Source organism: Tinamus guttatus, unplaced genomic scaffold (assembly GCF_059628265.1).
Source record: "Tinamus guttatus ecotype Peru unplaced genomic scaffold, ASM5962826v1 Tinamus_guttatus_pri_ptg000416l, whole genome shotgun sequence".
Taxonomy (NCBI): domain Eukaryota; kingdom Metazoa; phylum Chordata; class Aves; order Tinamiformes; family Tinamidae; genus Tinamus; species Tinamus guttatus.
The window spans coordinates 283,447-294,749 of NW_028288950.1; the positions used below are offsets into that span (position 1 = coordinate 283,447).

Here is an 11,303-nt window from a genome sequence, read left to right on the forward strand (position 1 = left end):
ACACTTAGCTTTTATAAATTCTGCCATGTTCTTAAGGCAGCTTTTTTCAACTTAATCTTCAGAAACCACCTTCAGCACCAGTTTAAGCTATTATAAGCTTCATTATGATCAGTGGACTTTATCCATGTGAGAGCCACTGCAGATGTCCTAACACTTTGAAAGCTTCATGTACAGTCTTGTGCAGCAGAAAACATCCCCACTGTCTGAAAGTGGGGCTAGAGTATCACCTGCTGGGTGCTGCACTGGAGTTCACGTTGGCAGTTCTTGGGGTAAAGCACTGTTAATGTGCCTGCAGTCCCTTCACCATCTGACTCGCTATTTTCATGACACGAAGGAATATAACCTTCCTTGAGGACTCTGTCCCTCTATCACACTGAGTTGGAGTTGGCTGACTGGATCAGAAAGTCTTGGCTGGGGTGACAACATGCCCTTGGTGGGGCATATGTATATGGGATACTTCGCTTCCTTAGGAAGCCAGAAAAAAAATTACTTCCCTTTCTCTAATCCTTGGTTAGTACATAAATGTTTCTGCAACACAGACTGTGACATGTTTTAAACTCTGAGCTAAGAGTATAAAGCTTCCTTAGCCTAAAATTTTGCCTGTCTTTGATTAGAACAACTATTCATATGCATATCTGAGAACATTTCCTACATGCAGCCTCTGAATGGTGATTTAATGTATGTATTTAATACTGATATAAGATCACTCATACTTTTCCCCATGGTGTGATTTCCCGGCTGAGGTAATGACTTTTTTTTTTTTTTTTTTTTTTGCTAACATACACTATTTCTACCATGGGAAAGGCCGTTTTTATGAGTGCTGCTATGTGCCATGAATGAGGTTGTAACAAAGGGAGATTAGCTAATTACACCAGGGTCTGCCTTCCGCTAGCGTGTGGGAAAGTTGCACGGCTGATTTCCGTAGGCAGAGGCCAGAAAGCCGTGCGGGAGGGATCCTGCTGCCCCACACCTGACCCGCCTGGGCTGCCCCACTGGTTTTGAATGACCTGTAACTCACGAGTGTGCTTGGACCTATTCTGCCCTTCTCTGAGGGACCCTTGATGCCACTAATAGCACTTGAGCTTCATGAGGCAATGATGTGACTCACGCGGGTCCGTTTGGGAGCACTAACCAGCTGCTTGAGGAAATGTAGGGATGTAAAAGTGATATTAAAAAAAAATCTGTAGGGGAATTTAGTCATATGCATTTCCAGTGAGTGTTTATTCTGTAACTATAGCTATATCAAACAAATGCCATGAAACGTTCAAAGGGCAGCAAAGGCTCCTGCTGTTGCTCTGGGAGTGGGAGGAGGAACCGGTTGTGCTGATTAGAGCTGGGAAGTGTGGGCCTAGCGTGCCAGCGTGGGCCGTGTTTCATCCTGCACTGCTGGGAGTCAGCCAGTACTGGAGCCTTCCTCATCTCCCCAGCTAGCTGCACTTTGGAGGGCTCAATTTTGTGCCAACCTTTGGCCCCAGATATTTTAGACATCTCTGTGAATGTTGGTCCTCTCTCCTGCCTGCTTGAGCGAGGCCCCGATGTGCTTTCTCCCTGCTTTGAAATAGAAATATAGAAATAAACCCTAGACATTTTAATCACAGCCTCACGACTGGAGTTCACGGTGTGCTGAACTGATGACAAGGCTTATACATTCACCATTTCCTTTGGTCAGAAGAAATTTACCTCATGTCTGGTTTAACTTGGACTTAGTCCCTTTCTTGTTAAAATCTTATTTCTCATTAAATTATAACTATTGGTTCTAAGTGTCTCCCACCACCTCTGGAAACCTCAGGATTACAGCAGACCTAGAACACATCATTCTGGCCCTGAAGAGGTCTCCGTGGTTATCAAGGTATTCAGCTCAGTGCTAACTTACTAACAAGTAACTAACTCTTTGCTGGAGGAGTTTCTTGTCCAGAAAGTCTTGCCTTGCTTGTCAGAGAGGACTGCAAACCCCTGTCCTATGGGGTAGTTCACTCATTAGCCAAATGGGCAGACCTACTCCAGAGCATTATCAGTAACGATAAATCCCTTCTTTTTGGGTGCTCTTATCTCAGCAAGACCAAAGTTTCAGGTGTTGAGCAGAGCTCCACTTTTTGCACCATATCTTCACTGTCCCATAGAATTCCACCCTGATCTCAGGAATTGCAAGGAATGCTTAAAATCTGTGGCGCATGTGGAAAGGCAGGGCCTGTGGCTTGCAGGCGCTCCCAGGCATGTGGTGGCTTGAGCTAACAGCTCTGGCAGCATTTCTGAGCACGCCTGTGCCCAGTACATCAACTCTGAAACTTCTTCCATGTCAGCCTGGTGTGAGCTGCGCAGTGATGCAGGATGGGGATGGGGACCCCCAAGTGTGTGAAGGACACCCTTCTGCTGCTGTGGCGTGGCTCTGGGTCCTGTGCTCCCCAGCTGATGCCCTGCACCAACACAACCATTGCAAGGGCTGCACATGCCGGGGCTGCCCGTCACATCCCACCTGCATGCCTGAGCACCTCTGATTTTTGCCTTTGCTCCTCTGCATGCAGGAAATAAGGCACATAGGAAGCGCACACAACCGGAGCGCGGTGCCCTTCACTGCTGCCACGGCTTCCAGCTCTGCCCCCAAAGTCATCACTGCTCAGTACAACAACCCAGCAGGCCTCTACTCCTCAGAAAACATCCAGACCTTCAACAGTGCCGTGGAGTCAAAGTCATCGTCTGGGGCTCCGGAGCCTGCCAAGCCGTAAGTATTTCCCTCGCCTCTGCCTCCCTGTCCTGCTTCCCAAGGGAAGGCTCCCGGGGGCCGAGCTCGCTGCAAGGGTCCCGAGTCCCTAACCTGGAAACGCTCTCTTTCAGAACAGGCGAAGGAGCGACGGCATGAGCTTGGATGCGGTTCCCAGGGCAGGGCTCAGAAGAGCAGGGGACATTTTCCAAGATGCAGAACTGAAATTAATGCTGTTGTTTTCTTTGTTTAGCAGAGACCAATGCAATTTCATCGTGCGTTCAGCTTGACAAACCAGCCCTCTGGTGTGCACAGGTGCCTGCTAGCTTGTTACGAGCCCTTTGTAAAGTTAGCAGTTTGTTTTGGCTTTGCGGGTGATGCTGGGCAGGAAGGGTGCCGCCTTGTGCAGGAAGCATGTGTGTCCCTGTTCCTGGTGGCCTGTGATGCTTACACAAGCTCTGCCTAGGCTTGGAGGTCTTTATTATTGAAACTTCTTTTTTAGATGAAGCTTAGAAAACAACTGAAACACTAATTCCTATGTGAGCACTTTTGTGTGTGAAATCGAAATGGTCCCAACCTGCAAAGGGACTACTGATTTTGCAACAGCCTCTGAGCTTTGCCAGAGACATTACTTTTTGCCAAATGTCCAGGGCTCCTCTTTTTAGTTGAAGCTGCAAGAAGTCAGGAGACAGGACCTTGCTGAAGTCTTTCTGGCTGTGTTGGTAAAGTTGCTTAACAACTGCCCTAAGTCTCTGTGTAAGAGCACCAAAATACTTAGATTTTGTCCACTTTTGCTACAAATGCTGCAAAATCCATACTTTTTGTGGTATTCAACTAAATTCCTGGCTTGTGCGTAGGGAAGGTGAAGTAACTTGAGGCTCTGCTTTTGCAGCACCTCAAAAAGCTGAGGTTGTGGTTTAACACAAGCCTGAAAACTTGCTCCTGGCTGAAAAGGATTTCTCACGCTCAAAGGCCAATCTGCAGCATGGACCCTTGTAGGCAGAGCTGTGAAGCTGCGAGTCCCTCACCCAGGTTGCCTCTCATGGACCTTGGCGGGGGATCACTCAGGGGATGAGCGAGATCTGGCTTTGTGCTGACCCAAGGGATTTCAGTGAGAGCCTGGGGCCTCCCTTTGCCATTACAGCCTGTCCCGGTCTCCCCAGTGCCCACGCAGGGATGTGTAGGTTCGGGTCCCAGGCAGCCTCCCCAGTGCCTCCACAGTCCTGGCCTGCACATGGCGGCCACGTGCGCAGGCCGGCCCCATGGCCCGTCCTCTAGCCCGGTGCTGGGCTGGAGAGGGAGACGCCGGCAGCCGTCTCCCTTGTGCCTGGCCTCGCAGGGCTGGGCTGTGCGCAGCTGCTGAGACCTGGGCCCACCCCAGCCCGGCCTTTCTGCAAGGCCTGCAGTGAAGGGCGAGGGCCTGAGGCACTGCCTTGTGCTCAGGTAGCTGGTTCACAGCAAATCCACCTTTTTGTTGCTTTTGAGCATTGCCCAGCTGCGGAGCGATGGGGTTTGGGCCGGCGCTGTGGTCACTACCTCGGAGGGAGGCAGGAGCCACAGCGTTAGCCAGCGGCCTGTGGTGTGAAGCAGCACGCTCTGCCGCGTGCCCCTAGCAGGGGCTGCCGTCACCGTTCGGGACGTGCTTGTATCGCTGCTCTCCATTAATCTCTTCCTTCTCTCCTTTCTCCCTCCTCTACGTTTCTCTCTCAATGCCAAACCCAAACAAACACGACTCAAACGGCCCTTGTGAACGCTCCTAGCAGCCTGTCGCCGCTGCAGGCGCCCGTCGCCTCGGTCTATGCCCCACTGCAGGCGCTGCCCAGTGGGCCCCGGCGCCCCAGTGCCTCCTCCGTGCCCAGCGCCCTGCGCGTGGGGCCCGACGAGCTCAAGCGTGCCGCCCAGGCCTGCCCCAGCAGCCCCGTGGAGCTGGCGGTGCCAGGGCTCAGGGTGCTGCACGTGCAGTTCAATTCGCCCGTGCAGCTCTATTCACAGAGAAACATCCTGGACTCGCTGCAGGGGCAGATCTCCTCCGTGAGCCCCGATTTCCCCAGGTAACCGGCCGTGGCTGCCTCGCTGCACTTGTTCGTCCGCGTCCACGAGGGGCTCGCCGTGCCCGCCGCACACAGCGTGGGCCTGGCACGGGGCGACGTTTGCGTTTCACATCTTCCCGTGTTAGTGCATGGCTCGTCACGGCCACTTTCTCCGCCTTGTGTCTCTCTGTGTCCAGTGAATCACCGAAACATCGTCTCAGTCACTGTTGTCTGTTGCATCCTATGTGCCCACGCAGCAGAGGCATCAGCTGTGCCTCGCAGTCGTCTTGGAGGAGCTGCTGGCAGTGAACAGATATGCTGGAGTGGGGGGGAAAGGGGCATTTTATCCCCCAAAACTGGTGTTTCCTCTGGACTAGAAAAAAAAAATGTAATCGTGACTGGCGTGTGCTGCTGTGTGTGTTCTCACAGCTCCAGTTTTGCCAGCCATGGACACATGCCAGGAACACATTTCACTCCCGAGCCACACGGGTGCTCTGGGTGTCCTCTGTGCTGGCTGCAGCGCTGCATACCCCGAGCACCTGGCCGGTGCTCTGGGGTGGCCCGGGTGTGATGGCGCTCCCCAAAGACCCCCGGCGTCAGCTGTGGTTTTGTAGCAGAAGCTCGTGCTGGAAGTGCTGTAGCTGTGCCTAAAAGATCCATGGCAACGCTGCAAAATGTGTTAACACAATGCAGTAAAGTCACAGTAGTAAGAAAGACGTGAGCTGTGTTTGCGGTGTGTGAGCAAATAAGCTCAGTAAGGCAGTGGTATTTGGGGAGCATTACATGGTGCCCAAGGTGGGAGCAGTGAAATCCTCTGAAATGGTTGGAAGAGCTACCTGAAAAGCTTCTCGGGAATCTTGCGCTTGGAAAATGGTCGGCTCTAGGGGCCCGTGTTGCTGCAGGGTTGATCCCTGTGAAGCAGCAGCCTCTGGCATCAGCCATCAAGGAGACACTCATCACATACAGGCGACATTCACATGCCTATGTCCTTCCCAGTGGAGAGCTTTGTGTGGGTTTATTTTATTTTATTTTATTTTATTTTATTTTATTTTATTTTATTTTATTTTATTTATTTTTGTATCCCTCTGCCCTGCCAGCTTTGGATGTTCCACCCTTCTGGGTACAAATTCTAGGATTTTGGTTCTGAACAGAGTCTGCCTGCACTGTCCTGCGTGTACAAGTATGTCAGTACGCTGCCTAGCGGGAAGAGCTGATCTGTGTGTCTGCCCACTGGCACAATGCATTGATGAAACGTGATGGCTTTGTGGACACATTCTCTCTAGGATGATTTAGCCTTTGCATTTTGAATGCATGTTATTGAATAAGTCTTACAATGCAAGATGTAATGACAGGCTTCTCAGCCCCATATTTTTATGGGGGAATAGAGTGGTGGAAGAATATCAGTTTGCATAAACAGAAAGCGATGTGTAACATGGATTCATTTGAGATAATCTGGGACGTATTTCTGTGCAACAGCAAAGACCTGGTTTTATTTTGGGTAAGAGGCTTTAGTAAATAAAATTTATGCTTCCAAGGTTCAGCTGCTTGCAAGTCTAATGTACTCTGCACTCCAGTGAAAATAACTAAAGATGGAAAAAAAATATGATTCTTTTTTTTAATAGGAATAGCATTTTATAACATGTGCGATCACTTTACCTCTGGTTCCTGAAAGTTTATTTTGTAGAGTAACTCCCAGATGACTCCATAGCACATTGGCATGGAAAGTATGCAGTTGCCTCCTCAAGAAAGTGATTTCCCTCTGTGCTTTAGTCTGAACTTCAGGATGTTTATGTATGTTTCAGGCCATTGCAGGGTGCAGGAATGGTGAAATCTAAGAGACCATTTGCACTGAGAAGGCTGCCTTCGTGTAACTGAGCAGTCAGAGGAGACTTGTCAGTTGTCTCATTTTTCCAGGCATATTTTATTCCAGCTGCAGAATTCCAGGCTGGGAGAGACCTCCAGTGTCCTCTAGTCCATCTCCTGACCATCAGTTGATTGGCTCTAAGCCGCTTCCAGCAGCTACTTGTCCAGCCTGTTCTTAAATCCTTTGGTACAGAGGCTCCTCACCTACCCATGGCGAAGTCCTGTCACACCTCAGTGTCCATCTGCTGGAGAGCTTTTCCTTGGGGATATTCAAATGTCCTCAAGAAATAAAGTTTACTTAGTTTAAGGTTTGTGGAGGTCTAAGGTAGCAGGCTAAGGAAGGGCAGGCTTGCAAGGGACTTGCCTATGTGGCACAGTACTGGGGGGGATTCCATCCCTGCACTGTAGTTCTTAATTTTATTGTTAACAGAGCTGTTATTTCCTGGACAGAATGTTTTAATTTCTGGAGCTCGTGGTAACTGTGAAGCAGGGAGGGCTTGTGGAGCCTGGCCGGGGGCGTTGGTGGGGACTGCTCAGGGCGGCGCGCGCAGAGAGCCCGGCATGCGCGTCCCGGCCTGCGGCTGCCTCGCGCGAGCGCATCCAGCACCTCCGTGGTTCACGGCGTCCCGTCGTGCCTGTGTTTGCATGTTCGTATGATGCACTCTGGTGATTTTGGTAGCAGGCCTGGCTTGAATTGTTAATAAAACTGTTGCGCCCTTCTCCTTCCTCAGCCTGGATCAGCACAGCCAGCCTGCGAGCAGTATCGCCATAGACAGAGAGTCTGAGGTTTACAAGATGCTCCAGGAGAACCAAGAGGCGAACGAGCCGCCCCGGCAATCTGCCTCCTTCCTGGTGCTGCAAGAGATTTTAGAGTCGGAAGAGAAAGGTCAGTGGTTGCTGTGCGCCATGTCTGTCTGCCCTGCACTTTTTTTTGCCTGTGCCGGCTCCCTAACACAGGCTCTGTTTCAGACCAGCAGCTAAAACGTTACTCTGCTTTCTGAGCTGTTGCTTGTCTGAAGTGGCAGGTGTAGGGGGTTTCTGCAAAACCTACAAACTTGACCCAAACTTTCCCCTCCTTGTTTAGTTTCAAACTGCATGAGCGCATTGCTCATTAATCGGGTGGCTGTTGAAGAAATAAACCTCTACAATGCTTCAGTGTTAAGCAGTTAAAAAGCATTGCATAAATCTTTCTATCCTTTGCTCCTTTCAGCTAGTATTTGCTGATAAAGACCATTTTAGATTCAAGTTTTTGGGAGTTAACGCAAGATAGCAAGTGCTCTTTTGGTGACTCCTAAAGCTTGTGGTTTTTCATCCTGCTATGCAAGGAAAAAGGATTCCCCTCTACAGCTGAATGTAAAAGTATGCACCTGGGTTGTGGCAAGCAGTTGAAGGCTATTAACATCTGAAATTTCATGCTGCTTGGCATTTTTTGACCTAATATCTGGACTTCTGCAGTTCATGACTATAGACTTCATAGTCGAACTCCCTTAATTTAGGTGAGGACCAAGTCATATTCCATTCTCTCCTTTTAAATAAAATGAAATAAGCGAAGAAATAGGAAAGGAATTCCAAGAATGACAACTTTTTTTTTTTCCCCAGACCAGTTGAGACTTTGTCCTTTGTGTTGCTAGCTTGGCAGTGGGACATTTAATTTCATCCAACAAAAGCTTGGTGCTAGGATATTCACCAGAAAGGAGAACAGATCAGCCAAGGACCGTAGTCCAAGTGATCTGTGAGGAAGCAGAAAAATAAGTGAAATAAGGAAACAACACAAAAGAAACCAGGATCTTGCAGTCTTAAGTTGCTGTTAAAATACCTGTCTGAAAGCACCTTTTAACTGCTGTATGTTTGCTGCTTGCCCCCTGGGGCTCTGCTTCTGTGGAGGGGAAGGGATTAGCCCGAATGGCTCATGCTCTGAAAGCACCCTCAGGAAGTCCTCCCCGCTGCTTAGCAGCTCTAAAGAAGATAAGCAGCAAAGGCCTCTATATTTTATCTTTCTTTTGAAGATTTGCAGCATTATTGGGATTCTCTGGCACGAACTTTGCCTGCCTGATCACAGGCCAAACTAGGCTCTGGCACGGTTCCCTGTGAGCTGATAACCATCGATGTGGAGCAGGGCCGGCGGGTTACGCAGCCCCCCCAGGAATGTCTCTCGGCGAGCGGGCGCTTTCCCTGCAGCGCAGCCTGACCCGGTGCAGCCTGGCATGGCACAGCACGGCACAGCACAGCATGGTGCAGCCTGGCACGGTGCATGGCCCCATCCGCCCTGCTCAAATGCCCCGTGCTGCTGAGTCAGATAGTGTTCATGGTGATAAATGTCGCTTTCCTGGGCCCGCTCCTGTGCTGTGTTGCACTGGGAGGATGCCTGTGTTGGTCGTGCTGACCGATGCCAGCTGGATTTCCAGGGCCATGTGCAGCTATATCCATCCTTTCCCCTACATCCCAGCCTCCTTTCTGTGCATGAATCCCTGCCTGCAAGTGGGGGGTTAAAGGGAGTCCTCCCTCCCTAGCTGAGCTTTGTGAGGAGAGCTTGGGCCAATGCAGCCCACATGCCCTGAAACACTCGCCTTCCCCCAGGTGATCCGAGCAAACCGTCCGGGTTCAGGAGCGTCAAAGCCCCCACGACAAAGGTGGCCGCATCCATCGGGAACGCGCAGAAGCTGCCCATGTGCGAGAAGTGCGGCTCGGGCATCGTGTAAGTACCCCCGGCGCGGGCCAGGGCTGCGGCCGAGCTCTCCGTGGCCACATGGGGCTGCCCATTGTGCAGGGGTGCACGTGTCTCTGCATGCTCAGGGCACGGCCAGCCTTGCCAGTGCTAACTCTGCAAGTCCCTGCAGGAGCCGGGGTACCCTCAGCACATCTGGGGGCCCCTCTGCACATCGCGGCAATGGAGAACAGGGCAAACCCCCATTAGGCACATGCTGAGGTGGTTGTGACTGCAGAGCTTCACCTGCCACCTGAAATCTCTTTACAGCACCCAAAAACAAACACACCCTTGCCAGGAGGGCCCGGGGCTCGATGGCTTTCATGCCTCAGCCCTCCTGGCCGTGGGGCAGTGGTTTGCCCGGGCAGGCAGCATGGGCTGGGAGAGCTGCCCTCTGTCCCGGCCCTGCTGCAGGACCACGTCTCCTCTGTGTCCATATGCAAAGTGAATTTTTAGGTTCCTCACATGGTTAAGCCCAGCATCTGGCACAGCAGGGCTTGTGTGGAGCATAAGCACATGGGACCCAAGCATAGTTTTTAATCTCTGTTTAGTTACTTATAAATTACTTTTTCTCCCCTCATTTTTTTTTTCCTTCGTACCTGTTTCCCTGCTACCCCCAGATTTTACCAGTGGTGCTTGAGAGCTGGGAGCCCACCTGGAGCTTCATGGGAGACTCCAGTGATTTCTCATGGGCAGCTCTTTGACTGTTGCACCTCTGTTCACGGCCTCGGCCTGCCTTGACTGCCAGGGCACAGTGGTGTCCTCACGGACAGAGGCAGTGCTTAGCCTGTGAAACATGAGCCAAACACAAATGCTGTGGCTGCTCTGCCACAGGGATAGAGCTGGGGAGCGAGACTGTGAATAGCGCTAAAGACTAATGAATTAGTGAAAACAGAGATGGCTGCTGGGACAGAGTTGTGCTGCTGGCAAACTGGTGGCTGTAGTTAAGTTAGTTACACAGTTTTGCTCATCCCCTTTTGGTGAAAGCTGTTAGTAATAGCACCCGAAAGTACAGCAGGCTCTGGGGTGTTGCTGCCTCACCTGCAAATACTTGGTGTTAATGTCTCTGGCAAAAGGCAGGCCCTCTCTTGGTGGTGGCGTTCATTTCTGGATCCATTTGGGACTCCAGGTGCTTTGGATGTGCTCTCCCACGTGGGCAGGCTGATTGCTGCCACGTGACCCTGCCCCGCTGACTCCAGGTGCCTCAGGAAGGCCATTTGCCAGCACAGGAGCTAGTCCCTGTAGAATAAAGGTGACCACTGCTAGAGAGCCCTTCCTGGAGGAGGCTGCCATTGCGCTGGGCGGGTGGCTGTAACAGGGCAGCAGTATCTGCCTGGCGGGAGCTCAGGGCTCTGGGTTGAGCGGGGCGTGGGGAGGCCGGGCTGGAGGCGGCGGGAGCTGAGCGGTGTCGCTGCCTCCCCAGGGGCCCCTTCGTGAAGCTGCGCGACAAGCAGCGCCACCCTGAGTGCTACGTGTGCAGCGACTGTGGCACCAGCCTCAAGCACAAAGGACACTTCTTCGTGGAAGACCAGATCTACTGTGAGAAGCACGCGCGCGAGCGGGTCGTCCCCCCGGAGGGCTACGAGGTGGTCACCGTCTTCCCCAAGTAATGGCTCCTCCACGGAAAGCATCGGCCCTGCTCCCTTGCCAAAGCCTGTTCGCAACGAGGAATGCTAGGCACGGCTTTGCATTTCCTTGCCCAATTAATGCTCCATCTGTTCACACCTGGTGTCACTAATTTTTCAGTGTTCCTTCATCTGTTCACTTTTTTTTTTTTTTTTTGATACACAGGTTTGTTTGTTCGTTTGTTTTGTTTTCCTCCTTTGCGCAGCCAGTTGTGCAGGACAGTCAGAAGCCAAAGTCTCATTACAGCTGCTCCGGGTCTGTCGTTTGCCTTCCAATTGCGTTCAATAAACAGGGTGAATCCGAATTGAGCCGTGTCTGCTCCTGTGTGCATGCCAAGGTCCGGGGGCAGCCGAGCAGTGCCCAGCCCAGGGCAAACCAGCAG

The 11,303-nt window shown here is 51.5% G+C and overlaps 1 protein-coding gene across 2 annotated transcripts in view; it reads left to right on the top strand.

The window, feature by feature from the left end:
- The window catches only part of PDLIM1 (PDZ and LIM domain 1), a 34,865-nt gene extending 23,846 nt beyond the window's left edge, over positions 1-11,019 (top strand). Inside the window, exons 4-8 of one of the 2 annotated variants that reach the window (XM_088531404.1) lie at positions 2,952-3,013; positions 4,459-4,749; positions 7,323-7,477; positions 9,169-9,286; positions 10,719-10,912. In XM_088531404.1, coding sequence (XP_088387530.1) covers positions 2,952-3,013; positions 4,459-4,749; positions 7,323-7,477; positions 9,169-9,286; positions 10,719-10,905 — 813 coding nt within the window. In that variant the 3' untranslated portion in view covers positions 10,906-10,912. Of the gene's footprint in view, positions 1-2,522; positions 2,720-2,951; positions 3,014-4,458; positions 4,750-7,322; positions 7,478-9,168; positions 9,287-10,718 lie in introns of both variants that reach the window. The other variant, XM_088531403.1, reaches the window with a different exon arrangement.
- The last annotated feature ends 284 nt before the right edge of the window (positions 11,020-11,303 follow it).